The sequence below is a fragment of the Mobula birostris genome, chromosome 15 (genome assembly GCF_030028105.1).
Source record: "Mobula birostris isolate sMobBir1 chromosome 15, sMobBir1.hap1, whole genome shotgun sequence".
Taxonomy (NCBI): domain Eukaryota; kingdom Metazoa; phylum Chordata; class Chondrichthyes; order Myliobatiformes; family Myliobatidae; genus Mobula; species Mobula birostris.
Genome location: NC_092384.1, coordinates 49,688,293 through 49,709,310, shown reverse-complemented (window position 1 = coordinate 49,709,310; position 21,018 = coordinate 49,688,293). Strand labels below are relative to the sequence as shown.

General features: G+C 41.4%; 1 protein-coding gene across 1 annotated transcript in view; it reads left to right on the top strand.

Annotated features, from left to right (window-relative positions):
* The window catches only part of cpne7 (copine VII), a 119,255-nt gene that overhangs the window by 88,617 nt on the left and 9,620 nt on the right, over positions 1 to 21,018 (top strand). Inside the window, exons 12-13 of the mRNA XM_072279178.1 lie at positions 17,825 to 17,876; positions 20,009 to 20,142. Of these exons, the coding sequence (XP_072135279.1) occupies positions 17,825 to 17,876; positions 20,009 to 20,142 (186 nt within the window). The remainder of the gene's footprint in view (positions 1 to 17,824; positions 17,877 to 20,008; positions 20,143 to 21,018) is intronic.

The window sequence follows — 21,018 nt, the reverse complement described above, 5'->3', positions numbered from 1 at the left end:
TGAATGGTGGAGCAGGCTCAACTGACAAGATGGCCGACTCCTGCTCCTATTTCTTATGTTCCCGTGAAATGTAGAGCACTGAGACATGGGAGAAAACTGGCAACCCACACAGTCACAGGGAGAAGATGCAAGCTGAACGCAGATAGCACCGCAGGTCAGGATTGAACCTGGGGTGCTGGAGCTGTGACCCCAGTGTTACTCTAAACATGTGGTGGAAGCAGAGACTTCTAAGGAACAGGTAGTCACAAACAAGAAGGTGAAGTGTCACTGCTGGTAGATGGGAGTGCAGAATCTCATTGCAGTACAGGTTTGTGGGGTTTACCAACTTACAGTCAAATAGTTCTGTTGTATACAATTGACCAAAACTGTGAAGTAGAATAGAAAATGTTGTGGTCTCTAAATGTGCAAAGCTGAATCATTACTTAAATTCAGGACTGTGCTTTCTGCATTTTCAGTATCAATACTGCATTTCATGCACTGTGCTTTTTCAGTATCCCGGTTTTTGGCAGTCCCACCAGTGGAATCTTGCACTCCAGACCTAACTTGCAAGTTTGCTAATAATTTTGAATGTTCCAAGTAGATCATCTCCTGTTAATCTAAACTCAAGAAAGATAGAACCATTCTGGTTAACTCCCCTCTTACAACCAAACTACTATTCTAGGAATCAAATGTAAATGCTTGCTGCTCTCTTTCTGATGCATGTATATCCTTCCAAAGACAGGTGACCAAAACGTTTTTCCAAATGTAGTATTACCAGGGTCTTGAATAATTCAAAACATACTTAAGTCCTCGTCCACTACAGACTAAAGTATTTTTGCCTTCCTAATTGCTTGCTATATCTGCATGTTAACTTTCAATGATTTCTATTCATGGTCATGCATGACTGCCTAACTCCAAGCCCTTTCAATCTCTCATCGTTTGAGACTCATTATTTCTACAAGGCAGATTATGATCTCACATTTTTCTGCACTATATTCCACCTGCTGTGTCCTTGACCATTAATTTGCCTCCATTAAGAAATTCTGTGACATTCCAATGAGATTCCCATTGGGCACATCTGTACATTCTATTAACATGGAAGAGGAGGTGCAGCAGATCATGGATCATGTGGCTTACAAATACAACAGGAGATAGAAAATGCTTCCCTTAAGGGCAGTTACAATAGTCCTGGGGGATTCAATCTGCAGGTAGATTGGGAAAATCAGGTTGGTGCTGAATTACAGGAATGGGAATTTCTAGAGTAAAGAAGGTATTCTGAAGGAAGGCTGACACAACTGTGACTAACAAGCCAACATAAAAATCAAAGGGATGGCTTATCATTGAGCAAAAATTAGTGGGAAATTAAAGGTTGGGAAGCTTTTAAAAACCAATGAAAGGCAACTAAAAAAGTCATTAAGAAGATAAAGATGGAACACAAAAGTAAGCTAGCCAATAATATTAATGAGGATGCAAAACGTTTCTTCAGGTACATAAAAGACAAAAGAGAGGTGTGAGTGGATATCAGACTGCTGGAAAATGATGCTGGCGAGGTAGTAATGGGGGACAATTAAATGGTGGATGAACTGAATAAGTATTTTGCATCTTTCTTCACTGTGGAAGACACTAGTAGTATGGTGGAAGTTCCAGGTGACAGGGGGCATGAAGTGTGTGAAGTTACCATAACTAGAGAGCAAGTTCTTGGGAAACTGAAAGGTCTGAAGGTAGATAAGTCACCTGGACCAGATGGTGTACCTCACAGGGTTCTGAAAGAGGTGGCTGAAGAGATCATTGGGGTATGAGTAACGATCTTTCAAAAATCACTAGATTCTGGAATAGATCTGGAAGACTGGAAAATTACAAATGTGTCTCCACTCTTCAAGAAGGGAGAGAGGCAGAAGAAAGGAAACTATAGGCCAGCTAGTCTGACCTCAGTGGATGGGAAGATGTTGCAGTTGATTATTAAGGATGCAGTCTCAGGGTAGTTGGAGGCACATGATAAAATAGACCATAGTCAGCATGGTTTCCTCAAGGGACAATCTTGCCTGACAAATCTGTTCGGATTCTTTGAAGAAATAATAAGCAGGATTAACAAAGGAGAATCAGTTGATTTGTGTACTTGGATTTTCAGAAGCCCTTTGACAAGGTGCCACACATTAGGCTGCTTTACAAGCTATGAGCCCATGGTATTACAGGAAAGATGCTAGCATGGATAAAGCAGTGGCTAATTGGCAGGAGGAAAAGAGTGGGAATAAAGGGATGACTAGTGGTGTTCCACAGGGGTCTGTGTTGGGATCAATTCTTTTTATGTTATATGTCAATGATTTGGTTGATGGAATTGATAGCTTTGTTGCAAAGTTAGCAAATGATATGAAGATAGGTGGAGAGGCAGGCAGTTTTGAGGAGGTAGGGAGCCTACAGACATATTAGGAGAATGGGCAAAGACATAGCAGATGGAATACAGTGTTGGGAAATGTACGGTCATGCACTTTGGTAGAAGAAATGAAAGGGTTGATTATTTTCTAAATGGAGAGAAAATACAAAAAACTGAGGTGCAGAGGGATTTGGGAGTCCTTGTGCAGGATTCCCTAAAGGTTAGTTTGCAGGTTGAGTCTGAGGTGAGGAAGGCAAATGCAATGTTAGCATTCATGTCAAGAGGACCAGAATATAAAAACAAGGATGTAATGTTGAGACTTTATAAAGCACTGGTGGGGCATCATTGTGAGTATTTTGAATAGTTTTGGATCACTTATCTTAGAAAGATGTGCAGAAACTAGAGAGGGTACAAAGAAGGTTCACAAAAATGTTTCCAGGTTTGAATGGCTTGTCGCATGAAGAACGTTTGATGGCTGTGGGCTTGTATTCATTAGAATTCAGAAGAAAGAGGGATGATTACAATGAAACCAATCAAATTGTGAAAGGCCTTGATAGAGTTAATGTGGAGAGGATGTTTCCTATGGTGGGACAGTCTAAGACCAGAGGACACAACTTCAGAATAGAGGGGTGTTCTTTCAGAACAAAGATTGGGAGGAATTTCTTTAGCCAGAAAGCTGAGGTTCTGTGAAATTCTTTGCCACGGGCAGCAATGGAGGCCAAGTCTTTATGTTTCCTTAAAGCAGAGGTTGATAGATTGTTGATTGGTCAGGCCATGAAGGGATATGGGGAGAAGGCAGGAGATTGGGGCTGAGATGAAAATTGGATTAGCCATGATGAAATGAGCGAGCAGACTTAATGGACCAAATGGCCTAATTCTGCTCCAATATCTTATAGTCTCATGGACAGGAGGGTGAGGTAGCATCTACAAAGCCACAACCCTCTAGCATTTTTGTAGTTACCTCATCACTATTTGCTAATAACTGTCCTGTACCATTCAGCTTGGTCTTCTAATATACCGAAACAAACTACAACTAGTTCAGAGTGGATCACATTAATAATGCATTTATTATTTTACTTGCAGTAGAAGTTCTATTTCCAAACAGATATCTGGAAACTAGCTTCGAACTTATGTCTCAAACAAAACATTTTTATACTTTTTTCAGAGAATAGTAATTTGGTTGCTCCATTCCAAAACACTCCTCTATTATCAGCATCCTTGTCCAGTTCTGACATTTGTTGTCATTACAAAAAAAAACACACACAGCTTCCTATCATAAAACACACACAGATTTGTAAGCCTCCCATCCAAACCAGCTAAGTACTTTGGGATTTCATAGATTCCATTTTGTCACATTATATTTTACAAAAGTTACAAACTCATAAAAAGCTTCAACATTACAGATATATTTCCACATAACTATATATAAATGACAAGTTCCCATGTGGGTTTGATAGGGAGCTAAGCAGTGAGAGGTTGTTTCAATCAAGTGGCAATGGATTACCATGGGTCCTACCTGGATTGCCACATGTCTATCATAATTATGTTCATTTGATTTTTTCATTGCTGTGTTATTTCACAGTGATCCAGAGTGCAGTTTGGTAATGCATTCACAAGACACACCGTTTCTGGGGAACACATCATTTTTTTTAGCATCACAACAAAGTTGGAGTTTCAAAATGGCTTTCCAAAGTCCAGGATGATATCGATACCACTGCATTTGCTTTCTGAGCCCTTGTGGATTAACTCCCTTGGCTGTATGAACTGAAAATGCAGCCAATCATTTATCACTCAGACTGTGTGTCTGAGATGGTTCCGTGAAGTAGCTGGCACTAAATGTAGCTGCCATCTCTCCCTCACAATACATCTGAAATAAGGTTCATTGTTTCCTTCTTTGGGAACTGAGTGATTTCTCCTATCGTTGTATCGAATGCAGCAGAATTTGTTTGCTTCAAAATACCTAGCTCATTGTTGGTTCTTGCCAATGTTGGGGTTCTCATTTGGAAGCCCCCATACCTCCTCCCTCCTCCCCCACCCCATGGCTGATTTCCTTCCCCATTTCCATCTCTGTAAAACAGGTGGCACTAAATCACATTGGATATCTGTACTGACAAACAACCTCAGTGCAGCAAAGTAATCTTAAGTAATTGACTGGTGCAGTCTTCATCATTCTTAGCATTACAAAAGCTGGACTGCTGCTTTTGAAGCTCCTTCACTTTAATCCTTCCCTGTTACAGGGGATTTGTGTCACATTTGCAAAAAGAAATGCAAATGTGTTTGAATTGCAATCAAGCAGAATTAGAAATGTGCATTATTGATTGCTAGAAGCAATTCCCAGCTATAGGGTGGACTGCCAGCTCCAATATCCAACTCTATGTGCCTTCTGAGCAGCATTGTCAAACCCCCAGTACCCCCTCTTTACTACTGAAGCACATGTTATAGTGCTTCAGAGTTAATATTAAATATGAAAGATTAGTGATCTCAATAATGCAAGAAAATTATGGACAAGGAATCCACTCAGTTCTTCATTCAGTGAGAATCCAATATATGTAAACCGTTTTATGTTTTTTTCATTTGCTCCATCTCCATATTTGGCATATTATTCTACCTTTTTGTCTCTTTGAGCATGAAGCATGAAATCAGTCCTAAAACTATTTGAGTCCTGAATCTTTACTTCAAAGGAAATTAAGGATTGTGCAATACGAACTCAAGGACACTGTAAAAATTTAAAAAAAAACACAAGTGAAAAGAATAATACTCAACCTATTCAGTCACTTTAATGCATAATACACAGTCCACACTCTTTTTTATTATAAAACTTCACGGAATGGAAAAGAAAACTCTTACTCTCCAAATAACTTTGTGTTTTGTTCTGGGTGAACTTGTGGAATTATGAAGTTTGAATATAGCAAGCTGGCATATTAAATTAGAAAGATAGAGATTCTGTAAATCCAAGTTCTCCCAGTGCCCTCAGTCTATGACACGTATAAAATAGGTGAGTCAGACATGTTTTCACAAAGTAATTCACTGAAAGCTCTTTAAGAAGTTACCCCCGCTTAGTCTACCCATATCTCAAGCCTGACCTTAGGCTGTTCTGTTTAATTTCAGGTCTTTTTGAAATTTTATCTCTTTGGAGTGAAAATAGTTAATTAAGCAAATTGTGTTGGTTTATTATTTTCACGTATAACAAGATACAGTGAATAACTTTTATTTGTGTGAGATTCAGGCAGAATATAGTGTAACAGCTACAGAAAAACTGCCGTGCAGGTAAACCAATAAAGTGAAAATTGGGAGATTAAGCTAAGTCTCTGAGTGTACCAATTATGACAGTGTCAGTATTAGTCTCTTCAATATTAGCTATAGGTCTACACTGAAAATCATTGAAAGCTTAGCATTCATTACTAATTTTAATGTTTCTTATATCAAGCTCCAATATCGGCGTAATTTCATCAATGAATTACTAATTGATAATTTATGCTGATATTGCAGTTTAATACAAGAAACACCAATACTTATCTTTGGAGTGTGTGACTAAGACTCTCTGGGCAGGAGCAATCAGATTCATTTTTGCATTTCATTCGGGAATATTTAAATGTGAAACAAACTGCTAGACTATTGAAAGATATTCATTTCTTTGATGCCTATATAATTTGCTTTAAACGGTGCAATTAAAAAAAAGATGAAACTGTATAAAATTATAACAGAGGTTTATTTGAATGAGTCCATCGTTAACAGCTCCAATAACCCTGAACTCACGTGACATGGAACCAGGAAGGGCTGGGAACACTCAGCAGCTCAGGCAGCATTTGTGGAAAGAGAAACTGTTCTTCCAAGTGAAACATTAACTCTGTTTCTCCTACTGCAGATCCTGCCTGACCTGCTGAGTGTTTCCAGCCCTTCCTGGTTTTTATTTGCACCATCTGGAGTGCTTTACATTTCATTAGCTGAACCAGAATTGTATGGCCAGACTTGTTGGTCAAGGCAGCTGAGCAGTGAAACTCTCCAATGATATAACAGGGCATATGGACAGACCACAAAACACTACACCCACAAAACCCTCTTTGACAGTTCAAAGAAGCCAGGCCATGCTCTCTTCTCATTGCTACCATCAGGAAGGAGGTACAGCAGCCATAGGACCTACACCACCAGGTTGAGGAACAGTTATTACTCCTCTTGCGGGATGAGGGAAGGCAGGGAGATCTCCGGTGTCCCTGACCAGTACAACTGCGGGAAGTGCATCCTGCTGCAGCTTCTAGTGTTAGGGAGTTGGAGCTGGAACTGGATGAACTCTGAATCATTTAGGAGGCTGACTGGATGATAAATAGGACATATAAAGAGGTAGTTACACCCAAGGTGCAGGACACAGGAAACTGGGTGACAGTTAGGAAGGGGAAAAGGGTTAAGGAGCCAGTGCAGAGTACCCCTGTGGCCATCCCCCTCAAAAACAGGTATATTACTTTGGATACTGCTGAGGGGATGACCTAACAGAGGAAAGTCACAGTGGTCGGGTCTGTGACTCAGAAGGGAAGGGGGAAGAAGAGGTACGCTGTGGTGATAGGGGATTCATTAGTTAGGGGGACAGACAAGAGGTTCTGTTGGCGAGAATGAGATTCCCGGATGGTATGTTGACTCACGGGTGCCAGGGTTAGGGATATCTCAGATCGAGTCCTCAGCTTTAAGTGGAGGGTGAACAGCCAGAAGTCGCGGTCTATGTAGGTACCAATGACATGGGTAGGATAAGTGATGAGGTTCTGTATAGGGAGTTCAGGGAGTTAAGTGCTGAGTTAAAGGGCAGGATCTCCAGGATTGTGATCTCAGGACTATGACCCGTGCAACTTGCTACTGAGATTACAACTAGGAAGATTATACAATTTAACACGTGGCTAAGGAGTTGGTGTAGGAGGGAGGGCATAAGATTTTTGGATCATTGGTCTCTCTTCCAGGGAAGGTGGGACCTGTACAGAAAGGGGACTAATATCTGAGTGGGAAGGTTTGTTAATGCTGCACAGTGGAGTTTAAACCAGAGTTGCAGGGGGATGGGAACCAGGGTGCCGAACAGTTCGTGGAGAAGTTGTGGAGGTAGATGTTGGTAAGACCTCAGTAAATTAGGAATCAAAATGTTGAGAATGATGCAACAAATTGAACAAGGGTGATGGTGTTGTATCTAGATGCATGCAGTATATGGAATAAAGAAGATGAAATTGCAGCATTTTTGCAGATTGGCAGTTATGATGTTGTAGGCGTCACGGAATCATGGCTTAAAGATTATAGCTGTGAGCTTAATGTCCAAGTCTACACGTTGTATCGAAAGGATAGGCAGGAAGGCAGAGGGGGTGACCTTGTGCTGTTAGTAGAGAAATGAAATCAAATCATTAGGAAGAAGTGACACAGGGTTGGAAGGTGCTGAATCATTGTGGATAGAGCTAAGGAACTGCACAGGTAAAAAGACCCTGATGGGGGTTGTATGCAGACTCCACAAACAGTCGTAAGGATGTTGCCTACAAATTACAACGGGAGATAGAAAATGCATGCCAAAGGGCAATTTTACAATAGTCATGGGGGATTTCAATATGCAGGTAGATTTGGGAAAATCAGGTTAGTGCTGGATTCAAGGAAGGAATTTTTTGAGAGTTTACGAGCTTGCTTTTTATTCTGGATTGGGTATTGTGCAATGACCCAGAATTGATTAGAGAGCTCAAGGTAAAAGAACCCTTAAGGGAAAGTGATCATAATATTATCAAATTCAGGGATCAAGTTCACCCTAAAATTTGAGAAAGAAAAGCTAAAGTCAGATGTATCAGTATTGCAGTGGAGTAAAGGGAATTATAGAGGCATGAGAGAGCAGTTGGCCAGAATTGATTGGAAAGGAACATTGGCAGAGATGACAGCAGAGCAGCAATGGCTGAAATTACTGGAAGCGATTGGGAAGGCACAGGATATATACATCCCAAAGACGAAGAAGTACTCTAAAGGAAAGATAACAAAACCATGGCTAAGAAGAGAAATCAAAGCCAACATAAAAGCCAAAGAGAGGGCATATAACACAGCAAAAGAAAGTTCCAAGTTAGAGGATTGGGAAGCTATTAAAAACCAACAGAAGGCAACTAAAAAGTCATTAAGAAGGTAATAATGGAATATAATAGTAAGCTTGCCAATAATATTAATGAGGATATCAAAGTTTCTTCAGATACATAAGATACATCAGAGAAGTGAGAGTGGATATTGGACTGCTGGAAAACAATGCAGGAGAAGCAGTAATGAGGGACAACAAAATAGCAGATGAACTGAATAAGCATGTTGCATCAGTCTTCGCTGTGGACGATGCTAGCAGTATGGTGGAAGTTCCAGGTGTCAGGGGGCAAGAAGTGTGTGAAGTTACATAGAAACAGAGAAAAACATACAGCACAATACAGGCCCTTCAGCCCACAAAGCTGTGTCTGACATGTCCCTACCTTAGAACAACCTAGGTTTTACCCATGGCCTTGTATTTTTCTAAGCTCCATGTAGCCATCCAGGAGTCTCTTAAAAGACCCTATCGTTTCCGCCTCCACCGCCACCGCCAGTAGCCCATTCCACACACTCACCACTCTCTGAGTAAAAAAACTTACCCCTGACATCTCCTCTGTACCTACATCCAAGCACCTTAAAATTTTAAAATTATGCCCTCTCGTGCTAGTCATTTCAGCCCTGGGGAAAAGCCTCTGACTATCCACACAGTCAATGCATCTCATTATCTTGTACATCGCTATCAAGTCACCTCTCATCTTTCATGGCTCGAAGAAGAAAAGGCCGAGTTCACTCAACCTATTCTCATAAGGCATGTCCTCCAATCGAGGAAACATCCTTGTAAATCTCCTCTGCACCCTTTCTATGGTTTTCACATCCTTCCTATAGTGAGGCGACCAGAATTGAGCACAGTACTCCAAGTGGGGTCTGACCAGGGTCTTATTTAGCTGCAACATTACCTTTTGGCTCTTAAATTCAATAAAATGGTTGATGAAGGCCAATGCACCATATGCCTTCTTAACCACAGAGTCAACATGTGTAGCAGCTTTGAGTGTCCTATAGACTTGGACCCCAAGATCCCTCTGATCCTCCACACTGCCAAGAGTCTTACAATTAATGCTATATTCTGCCATCATATTTGACCTACCAAAATGAACCAGCTCACACTTATCTGGGTTGAACTCCATCTGCCACTTCTCAGCCCAGTTTTGTATCCTATCAATGTCCCGTTGTAACCTCTGACAGCCCTCCACACTATCCGCAACACACCCAACCTTTGTATCATCAGCAAATTTACTAACCCATCCCTCCACTTCTTCATCCAGGTCATTTATAGATATCACAAAGAGTAGGGGTCACAGAACAGATCCCTGAAACACACCACTGGTCACCGGCCTCCATGCAGAATATGACCTGTCTACAACCACTCTTTGCCTTCTGTGGGCAAGCCAGTTCTGGATCCATAAAGCAATGTCCCCTTGAATTCCATGCCTCCTTACTTCCTCAATGAGCCTTGCATGGGGTACCTTGTCAAATGCCTTTCTGAAATCCATATACACTACATCTACGGCTCTACCTTCACCTATGTGCTTAGTCACATCCTCAAAAAATTCAATCAGGCTCGTAAGGCGTGACCTGCCTTTGACAAAACCATGCTGACTATTCCTAATCACATTATGCCTCTCCAAATGTTCATAAATCCTGCCTCTCAGGATCTTCTCCATCAACTTACCAACCACTGAAGTAAGACTCACTGGTCTATAATTTCCTGGGCTATCCTTACTCACTTTCTTGAATAAGGGAACAACACCCGCAACCCCCCAGTCCTCCGGAACCTCTCCCGTCCTCATTGATGATGCAAAGATCATTGCTAGAGGCTCAGCAATCTCCTCCCTCGCTTCCCATGGTAGCCTGGGGTACATCCCGTCTGGTCCCGGTGACTTATCAACTTGATGCTTTTCAAAAGCTTCATCACATCCTCTTTCTTAATATCTACATTCTCAAGCTCTTCAGTCCACTGCAAGTCATCCCTACAATTGCCAAGATCCTTTTCCGTAGTGAATACTGAAGCCAAGATTTCATTAAGTACCTCTCCTATTTCTTACGGTTCCCATTCATACTTTTCCATTGTCACACTCGATTGGTCCTATTCTCTGACGTCTTATTCTCTTGCTCTTCGCACACTTGTAGAATGCCTTGGAGTTTTCCTTAATCCTCTCTGCCAAGGCCTTCTTATGGCCCCTTCTGGCTCTCCTAATTTCATTCTGAAGCTCCTTCCTGCTAGCTAGCTTCTTCTAGATTCATATCATTACCTAGTTTTTTGAACCTTTCATAAGCTCTTCTTTTCTTCTTGAGTAGATTTACAACAGCCTTTGTGCACCACGGATCTTGTACCCTACCATCCTTTCCATGTCTCATTGGAACGTACCTACTCAGAACCCCACACAAATATCCCCTGAACATTTACCACATTTCTTCAGTATGTTTCCCTGAGAACACCTGTTTCCAATTTATGCTTCCAAGTTCCTGCCTAATAGCCTCATAGTTCCCCTTACTCCAATTAAACATTTCCCTAACTTGTCTGTTCCTATCCCTCTCCAATTCCTAGAGAGAAGGTTCTCGGGAAACTGAAAGGTTTGAAGGTAGATAAGTCACCAGGATCAAATGGTGTACACCCCAGCATTCTGAAAAAGGTGGCTGAAGAGATTGTGGAAGCATTAGTAATGATCATTCAAGAATCCAGAATGGTTCTGGAAGACTGGAAAATTACAAATGTCAGTTCTCGCTTCAAGAAGGCCAGTTAGTCTAACTTCAGTAGTTGGGAAGATGTTGGGGTCAATTATTAAGGATGAAATCTCAGGATACTTGGAGCACATGATAAAATAGGCTATAGTCAGCATGGTTTCCTCAAGAGAAAATCTTGCTTGACAAATTTGTTGAAATTCTTAGAATAAATAGCAAGCTGGATAAACCAAGAAGATTCAGTTGATTTGTGTACTTGGATTTCCAGAACGCCTTTGGCAAGGTGCCACACATGAGGCTGCTTAACAAGCTACAAGCCCATGGTATTACAGGAAAAGTTCTAGCATGGATAAAGCAGTGGCTGATTGGCAGGAGGCAAAGCGTGGGACTAAGGGGAGCCTTTTCTGACTGGCTGCCAGTGTCTAGTGGTGTTCCACAGGTGTCTGTGTTGGGACCAATTCTTTTTACATTTTATGTCAACGATTTGGATGATGGAATTGATGGTTTTGTTGAAAGATTTGCAGGCAATATGAAGATAGGTAGAGGGACAGGTAATTTTGAGGAAGTAGAGAGGCTATAGAAAGACAGACGGATTGGGGGAATCGGCAAAGAAAGCGCAGTTGGAATACAGTGTTGGGAAGTGTACGGTCATGCACTTTGGTAGAAGAAATGAAAGGGTTGACTATTTTCTGAGTGGAGAGAAAGTACAAAAACTGAGACACAAGTCTCAGTTGGGAGTCCTTGTGCAGGATTCCCTAAAGGTTTATTTGCAGGTTGAGTCTGTAGTGAGGAAGGCAAATGCAATGTTAGCATTCATTTTGAGAGGACTAGAATATAAACGCAAGGATATAATGTTGAAACTTTATAAAGCACTGGTGAGGCATCACTTGGAGTATTGTGAGCAGTTTTGGCCCCCTTATCTTAGAAAGGATGTGCAGAAACTGGAGACGGTTCAAAGGAGGTTCATGAAAATGATTCCAGGATTGAATAGCTTGTCATATGAAGAACGTTTAATAGCTGTGGGTATGTATTCACTAGAATTCAGAATAATGAGGGGTGACTTCATTGAAACCTATTTAATGGTGAAAGGCTTTGATAGAGTGGATGTGGAAAGTCTAAGACCAGAGGACACAGCCTCAGAATAGAGGGGTGTCCTTTTAGAACAGAGATGAGGAGGGATTTCTTTAGAAAGAGAGTGGTGTGTCTGTGGAATTCTTTGCCACAGGCAACTTTGGAGGCCAAGTCTTTATGTATATCTAAGGCAGAGGCTGGTAGATTCTTGATTTATCAGGGCAGGAAGGGATACAGGGAGAAGGAAGGAGAGGAGAATAGGATCAGCCATGATGAAATGGCTGAGCAGAATCAATGGGCCAAATGGCCTAATTCTACTCCTATATCTTATGGTCTCAGCCATTAGGCTCTTGAACCCAAGGGAATAAATTCACTCAACGTCTCACCTTAACACTGAGCTGTTCCCGTAACCTATGGACTCACTTTCAAGGGCTTTTCATCTCACGTTATTGGTATTTATTGCTTATTTATTTATTATTATTATTTTCTTTCCTTTTTTCTTTTTGTATTTGAGTTTTTGGGTGTAGAGTACTCTGAAGGGAGAGGGTGAACAGCCAGAAGTCTTGGTACACTTTGGTACCAATGACATAGGTAGAAAAAGGGAGGAGGTCCTAAAGAAAGAATTCAGGGAGTTAGGTAGGAAGCTGAAAAGCAGGACCTCCAGGGTAGTAATCTCAGGATTGCTGCCTGTGCCACGTGCTAACGAGGACAAGAATAGCATGATCAGGCGTATTAATGTATGGCTGAAAGACTGGTGTAGGGGGCAGGGCTTCAGATTCCTGGATCATTGGGATCTTTTCTGGGGGAGGTATGACGTGTATAAAAAGGATTGGTTACGCCTGAACCCAAAGGGGTCCAATATCCTAGCAGGCACATTTAATAGAGCTGTTTGGGAGGGTTTAATCTAATTTGGCAGGGAGATGGGAACCGGAGTGACAGGGCTGAGGAAGGGCAAACCAGAAATAAATCAAAGACAGTGTCAACAGAGATTTTAGAAAGAACAGGTAGAAGATGAGGCTTAATCACAGCCAGTGGCATGAGTTACAGGGCAATAGAGGCATGGTGCAGTTAAAACAGAAAGCAACAAATACTGGACTGAAAGTAACAAATACTGGACTGAAAGTGTTATACTTGAATGCACGCAGCATAAGGAATAAAATGAATGATCTTGAAATTCAGCTACAGATTGGAAAATATGACGTTGTGGCCATCTCTGAAATTTAGATTTAGATTATGAGGACACGCAGTCTTCTTTTATTGTCATTTAGTAATGCATGCATTAAGAAATTATACAATATTCTTCCGATGTGATATCACAGAAACACAGGACAGACCAAGACTGAAAAACTGACAAAAAACACATAATTATAACATGTAGTTACAACAATGTAAGCAATACTGTAACTTGATGAAGAACAGGCCATGAGCACGGTAAAAAGTTCAAAGTCTCTCGAAAGTCCCACATCTCATGCAGACGGGAGAAGAAAGAAAACTCTCCCTGCCATGCCCGACCACAGTCCGACTCTGAGTCGTCCGCAAACTTCGAGCTCTGACCAGCCCTCCAGCACCAAGTACCGAGCACCAACTCTGCCGAATGCTTCGACCCCAGCCCTGGTAGCCAGCAGCAGGCAAAGCCGAGGATTTTGGGGCCTTCCCTCTGGAGATTCTCGATTGCACAGTAGTAGCGGCAGCGAACTGGGCATTTCAGAAATTACTCCAGATGTTCTTCCGTGCTCTCACGGCTGTCTCCATCAAATCAGAATTGGCTAAAGGATGGCTGCCATTGGGAGCTGAATGTCCAAGGATATACGGTGTATCAGAAAGATAGGTTAGTAGGCAGAGGGGGTGGTGTGGCCCTGTGTATAAGAAATAATATTAAATCATTGGAAAGAGATGACGTAGGATTGGAAGGTGTAGAGTCTCTATGGGTTGAGTTAAGAAATGGCAAGGGTAAAAGGACCCCAATGGCAGTTTTATCCAGGCCTCCAAACAGCAGCCAGGATGTGGATTACAAATTACAGCAGGAGATAGAAAAGGCGTGTCAGAAAGGCAATGTCATGATAATCATTGGGGATTTTAATATGACGGTGGATTGAGAAAACCATGTCAGTACTGGATCTCAAGAGGGAGAATGTCTAAGGGATGGCTTTTTAGAACAGCTTGTTGTTGAGCCCACTAGGGGATCGGCTGTGCTAGATTGGGTGTTGTGGAGGTGATAAGAGAGCTTAAGGTTAAGGAACCCTTAGGGAACAGTGATCACAATATGATCGTGTTCACATTGAAACTTGAGAGGGAAAAAATAAAATCCAATGTGTCGGTATTTCAGTGGAATAAAGGAAATTACAATGGCATGAGAGGGGAACTGGCCGAAGTTGACTGGAAAGAGACACTAGCAGGAAGAACAGCAGAGCAGCAATGGCTGGAGTTTCTGCAAAAAAAAGAGGGAAGTGCAAGACAGAGATATTTAAGAAATTTTCAAAGGGAGGAAGGACACTACCACGGTTGACAAGTGAAGTCAGAGCCAAAGTAAAAGCAAAAGAGAGGGCATACAAGGAAGCTAGAGCAAGTGGGAAGATAGAGGATTGGGAAGCTTTTAAAAACTTGCAGAAGGAAACTAAGAAGGTCATTAGGAAGGAAAAGATGAGTTATGAAAGGTAACTGGTGACTAATATCAAAGAAGATACGAAAAGCTTTTTTAAGTATATAAAGGGTAAAAGAGAGTCGAGGGTAGATATAGGACCAATACAAGATGATGCTGGAGATATTGTAATGAGAGATGCAGAGATGGCAGAGGAAATTAGTGCATATTTTGCATCAGTCTTCACAGTGGAAGACGTCTGTAGTATACCGGACATTCAAGAGTGTCCTGGAAGTGAAGTTTGTGCAGTGAAAATTCTGACTGAGAAGGTGCTCAGGAAGCTTAATGGTCTGAGGGTGACTAAATTTCCTGGACTTGATGGAATGCACCCTCAGGTTTTGAGAGAGATTGTGGAGGATTGTGGAGGCATTAACGATGATTTTTCAAGAATGGATAGCTTCTGGGATTGTAGCAGATGACTGGAAAATTACAAATGTTACTCTGCTATTTAAGAAGGGTGGGAGGCAGCAGAAAGGAAACTATAGATCTGTTAGCCTGACATCAGTGGTTGGGAAGTTGTTGGAATCGATTGTTAGGGATGAGATTACGGCGTACCTGGAGGCACATAACAAGACAGGCCAAAGCCAGCATGGTTTCCTGAAAGGAAAATCCTGCCTGACAAACCTACTGCAATTCTTTGAGGAAATTACAAACAGGGTAGATGAAGGAGATGCAGTAGACATGGTGTATTTGAATTTTCAGAAGGCCTTTGACAAGGTGCCACACATAAGGCTGCTTAGCGAGATAAGAGCCCTTGGAATTACAGGGAAGTTACTAGCATGGGTGGAGCATTGGCTCGTGGGCAGAAAACAGAGACTGGGAATAAAGGGATCCTATTTTGACTGACTGACGGTTACCAGTGGAGTTCCACAGGGGTCGGTATTGGGACCACTGCTTTTTATGATGTACGTCATTGATTTGGACTACGGTATTCATGGATTTGTGGCTAAATTTGCCAATGATACAAAGATGGGTGGAGGAGCGGGTAGTGTTGAGGAAACAGAGAGCCTGCAGAGAGACTTAGATAGTTTAGGGGAATGGGCAAAGAAGTGGCAAATGAAATACAATGTTGGGAAGTATATGGTCATGCACTTTGGTGGAAGAAATAAAGGGGCAGACTATTATTTTCATGGGGAGAGAATACAAAATACAGAGATGCAAAGGGACTTGGGAGCCATTGTGCAAGATACCCTAAAATTTAACCTCCAGGTTGAGTCAATTGTGACGAAGGTGAATGTAAACACAAAATAATCTGTAGATGCTGGGATCAAAGCAACACTCACAACATGCTGGAGGAACTCAGCATGTCGGGCAGCATCCGTGGAAAAGATCAGTCGATGTTTCGGGCCGGAACCCTTGAAGGGTTCCGGCCTGAAACATCGACTGATCATTTCCAGGGATGTTGCCTGACCTGCTGAGTTCCTCCAGCGTGTTGAAGGTGAATGTAATGTTGGCATTCATTTCTAGAGGTATAGAATTTTAGAGCAGGGATGTGATGTTGAGGCTCTGTAAGGCACACTTGGAGTATTGTGTGCAGTTTTGGGCTCCTTACTTTAGAAAGGATATACTGACATTGGAGAGGGTTCAGAGAAGATTCACAAGAATGATTCCAGGAATGAAAGGGTTACCTTATGTGAAACATCTGGCAGCTCTTGGGCTGTATTCCCCGGAGTTCAGGAGAATGAGGGGGGATCTCATAGAAACAATCCAAATGTTAAAATGTCTGAACAAATTAGATATAGCAAAGTTATTTCCCATGGTGGTGGATTCTAGGACAAGAGGCCACAACTTCAGGATTGAAGGACGTCCATTTAGAACTGAGTTGCGGAAAAATTACTTTAGTCAGAGGGTGGTAAATCTGTGGAATTTGTTGCCACGAGCGGTTGTGGAGGCCAAGTCATTAGGTGTATTTAAGGAAGAGATAGATAGATTCTTGATTAGCCAGGGCATCAAAGCTTATGGGGTGAAGGCGGGGGTGTGGGGATGACTGGAAGAATTGGATCAGCCCATGACTTCTGCTCCTATATCTTATGGCCTTATGGTCTTATTTGCACAGTTTGTTTTCTTTTGCACACTGGCTGCTTGTCCGTCTGGTTGTGTGTGGTTTTTCATTGATTCTATTGTGTTTCTTTGTATTTACTGTGAGCACCTGCAAGAAAATGAATCTCAGGGTTGTATATGGTGACATGTATGCATCCTGATAATAAACTTACTTTGCACTTTGATCTCCATCCTTGCTGCCTGTCAAAGGCTAAAGCTTTATAATGTTTCCGAAGGTAAAACAAAATGTAATAATGAATAAAAACAAGTCCAGTCAGAGCATTTAAACAAAAAATTAACAGTCATGTACATTAATCTTCCCCTTCATCCTCACACTGTGCAGCTACCATTCGGAGATCTTTATTGGGTGAAACCTAGCTCAGGATCTGAGAACAGCAGGGAAATTGCTAGGACGGACAGGACAGTGTTAGAACTGCTACATTCTGATTGGGTTCCTCTTACTTCCAGGCATTTCCATGGGTATAATTACAAATAATCCGAAATGGCATCCATTGTAAGGGTGACCAGCTTTCTTGAATGTACTGGAGATGACATTTTCATAGTCACTGCTCATCTTCTAATAACACTTTTAATGGGAGAGCAATGAGTTGATTATTGATTTTCAGGAATTCTGCACTACAACGGGAAGTGATTCTCTTTCCTGCATCTTAATTCGCTGTCAGACAATATTAAAAGATGTTATTTGTAAACCATTGACAGACATGCTTTGCAACTAGAACAGAATTAAATTCAATGTTAGATTTATGCTGCCAGTAATTGTGATCTTCATTGCCGGTAACATGAAGGGAATTCTTCACTCATGAGAAGTAAATGGGTGTGATCCACAAGGTCTCCTTTCCACTAAAGAATTAAATTGTTAACATACATCTTTGATTAGCCACAAAAATTGAATTCCCTATGAGAATAGGTGAAAATTCATGTTTTAATTTATTTTAGTATACTTTTTCCTTTTCCAGGTTTCACACAATTTTGCCATTAATTTTAATTCTGAAGACGATGAATGTGAAGGTAAGCTGTCGTCTCTTCTATCCACCTGAGGGTATGGTGCTGCTGTCAAACTTATGTCATCTGCAAATCATTTATTCTTCGTCACAATGCAGCATCACAGTGGAGTAGACACTAACCTGGTCTAGAGTCCTGCAGTTTTCTTCCCACGAACGATACCCTCGCACATCATTTCACACTGTGGAATAGAACTCCAATACATTGAGTCAGACTAGATCTTAAAAGCCCACATGGATCAATGAACCCCATAATCTGAAGATGCTATTGCATTGTTAGTAAAAAATTTTTTTCTTAAGCAGGTATTTCTATCTCAAACTATTTTAGAATTTTCCATCTAATGACTCATCCGAAGCCAGGGAATAACAAGTACAATAGAACATTTCAAACCACAGCAGAAACTTCTGTGTGCTGATTAATTCTAAAATTACTATTCTCTGATTAATATAACAGAATGGTAAAAACCCAGGGTGGACATGGTATATATCAGCTAAATAATCAGTTGCAAGGGATCTTCAATGCTGAACAGCAAAGCTTGTTAAAAGACGCACTCCCTCCAGCTGCTAAGTATTAATTTCCCCTGGTGCCCATTTTAAATGTATTAGACGTCAATTAGAAAGATACTAAATTAGAGTTAGTGTCTTAAATATTTGACTTTACAGGCAGCTGAAGCCAATAAAGAGAGTACTGTCAGCTTATGTGTGCCTTGTTCTTCAATAACTTCCTTGTTAAAAGCAGAACAAGATCAGGAATTAGTTTTACTAGTAAGATTACCACTCGGATAACTTTACATTTAGAGCCCTTTAGTAATTATCCATGGTCTCATCAAAACTGGCACATAATTAATAATAAAAAATGATTATTTAGTCCAGTTAGAAACATGAATCCAATATTGTTCAGAAACAAGATTTCAATGCATTGTAAATCTTCAGGGATTGTGTGCTTCATTATCTTATTTTTCCATGTCACCTCTAAGCAGTGTAGAAGCAAAGCTTCATTCCCTGGTGTTCACCTCCACTAACCCTAAACTCCTCTGCCTTGTGGTTAGTGAGACACTGCATGTGGTGCTTACTTGATGATGTCATTGCATCCTCTGACCATATAGCTGTGAAAATATATTCAGTGGCAACCCATGAGAAGCTCTATTTGCAAAGGTCATTTCCTGCCTTCCCAGTTCACAAACGTCATCATCTTAAACGGCCCCTTTACTTCTGTGATTAGGACATGAGCTCATTAACAATAAAAGCTCTGCCTACCTGGCACTGGCCTCCTAGAACGTCCAGGAACCCAGCACTGTCCATCTCCTTAACGTTGGGATCATTTGTACGAGAAGATGCCATCTATCAGCAAGGAGTCGGCTAACGTCCATGGTGTTGACAAAAACTCAACCTCTTCCAACATGCCTTTCGACCCTTTTCACTAGCTGTGTATTGATAACCCAACATCCAGGCTTGGCTGTTTTCCTGTGACCTGCAGGTAAGTATAAGGAAAAGGGAGCTTTGGCTGGAGTCCCACTATAAATTCCACACTCATATCACTAACTTTCTCTTTCCCACACGATGTATACATAGTGTACGTGAAGCAGGTAACTTCACTATTTGATTCTGCTTTGCACTAATCCTCCCACTTATCCGTGCACCTTATTCCCGTCATTTCCTACCTCTGCTCCATCTCTGGGATCTCAATCAGCTTCATATCAGTTTTCTGAATTACTTTGCCACTAAGTCTGTTGTTTCTAAAAATCCAACATATTTGAGCAGCCAATAAAAATTCAACCTGGTCAAACATAGGCACGATATAAATTGAGCATTAGCACAAATAATATGGAATAAAGTATCCGGTGTCCTCCGGACTTTGGTGAGATGTAAAAGTGAGAAAGAGAGCCCAGTGGGTTTTAAAAGAGTGCAGGAAGCAGATCTTGGTCATTCAAATGACAAACCATTGGGATTTCTGAACAGTGGGATACCAAATTATCAGAGTTCCCCCCTATAAGGTACAGTATATAGTTTACCAGCACTTCGTATTACAGCATGGGATGGACATTATAAATTTAATGCAATATGCTCAAACTTTATGAATTTTTTTTACTTAACACACACACGAGAGCAATTGCTAACTTAACTCTGTCTTTGTTTAAGGAATACAGGGCGTAGTTGAATCTTATCAGAGCTGTCTACCTAAAATCCAGCTTTATGGACCGACAAATGTGTCTCCCATCATAAACAAGGTGGCGAAGGTGGCTGCTGAGGAGGAGAAGTCGAAAGAAGCCTCTGTATGTAGAAGCTTACGCTGCAGCCGTTATCTGCACAACTACATTGGGGGTGTGATTAACAGCTTGAATGTGTATATACACCCACAGGTGGTCATCCCCTCGAGCGCAAGTCCAGACCAGGTTATTTCATGGGTACACGGTAGATCACGAAGCATTAGATCAATGAAAATAAGGCATTGTTCCCAGTGCTGCAGCCAATTATTGGCACCCAATTGCCCACCATTGAGAACATCTACCATAAACACTGCCTGAGCAGGGCGACAAGCATTATCAGGGATGAATCTCACCCTAACCATGGACTTTTTACTCTCCTCCCATCCGGTTGGTGCTACAGGAGCCTCCACTCCCACACCAACAGGCACAGGAAGAGCTTCTTCCCTGAGGCTGTGACCCTGCTGAACCTCACATCACAGCGCTAAGCAGTATTGCACCCATATTGTAGTGTCTCAGTACTTTTATATTTGTCACTTACTTTTTATTTGCAGTTATTTTTTAAATAACACTATTCTTTGCATTTCTGGTTAGATGCTAACTGCATTTCATTGGCTTTGTATCTGTACTCGGCACAATGACAATAAAGTTGAATCTAATCTAATCTAATCTAAAAATCCTTATCACTAAATTAATATATCCGAGTTTCTTAGACCATCGAAAGTTACATTAAACTGGTACTGTATGTGGTAAAGTGGGGTTGACAGCTGTTGGGCCCTCCGTTAATAAAACCCAAGGCATTATAAATAATAAAATAGCATGAAGACCTTTCCTCGGTGAGGCGGGTGACAGATTGTGGGTTCATGGTAGTGCTGGTGGCGAGGGGTGGGGTTATTGAACATAATTGGTTGAGAAGGAGAGGGTGAGTGAGCCAGAGCATAACCA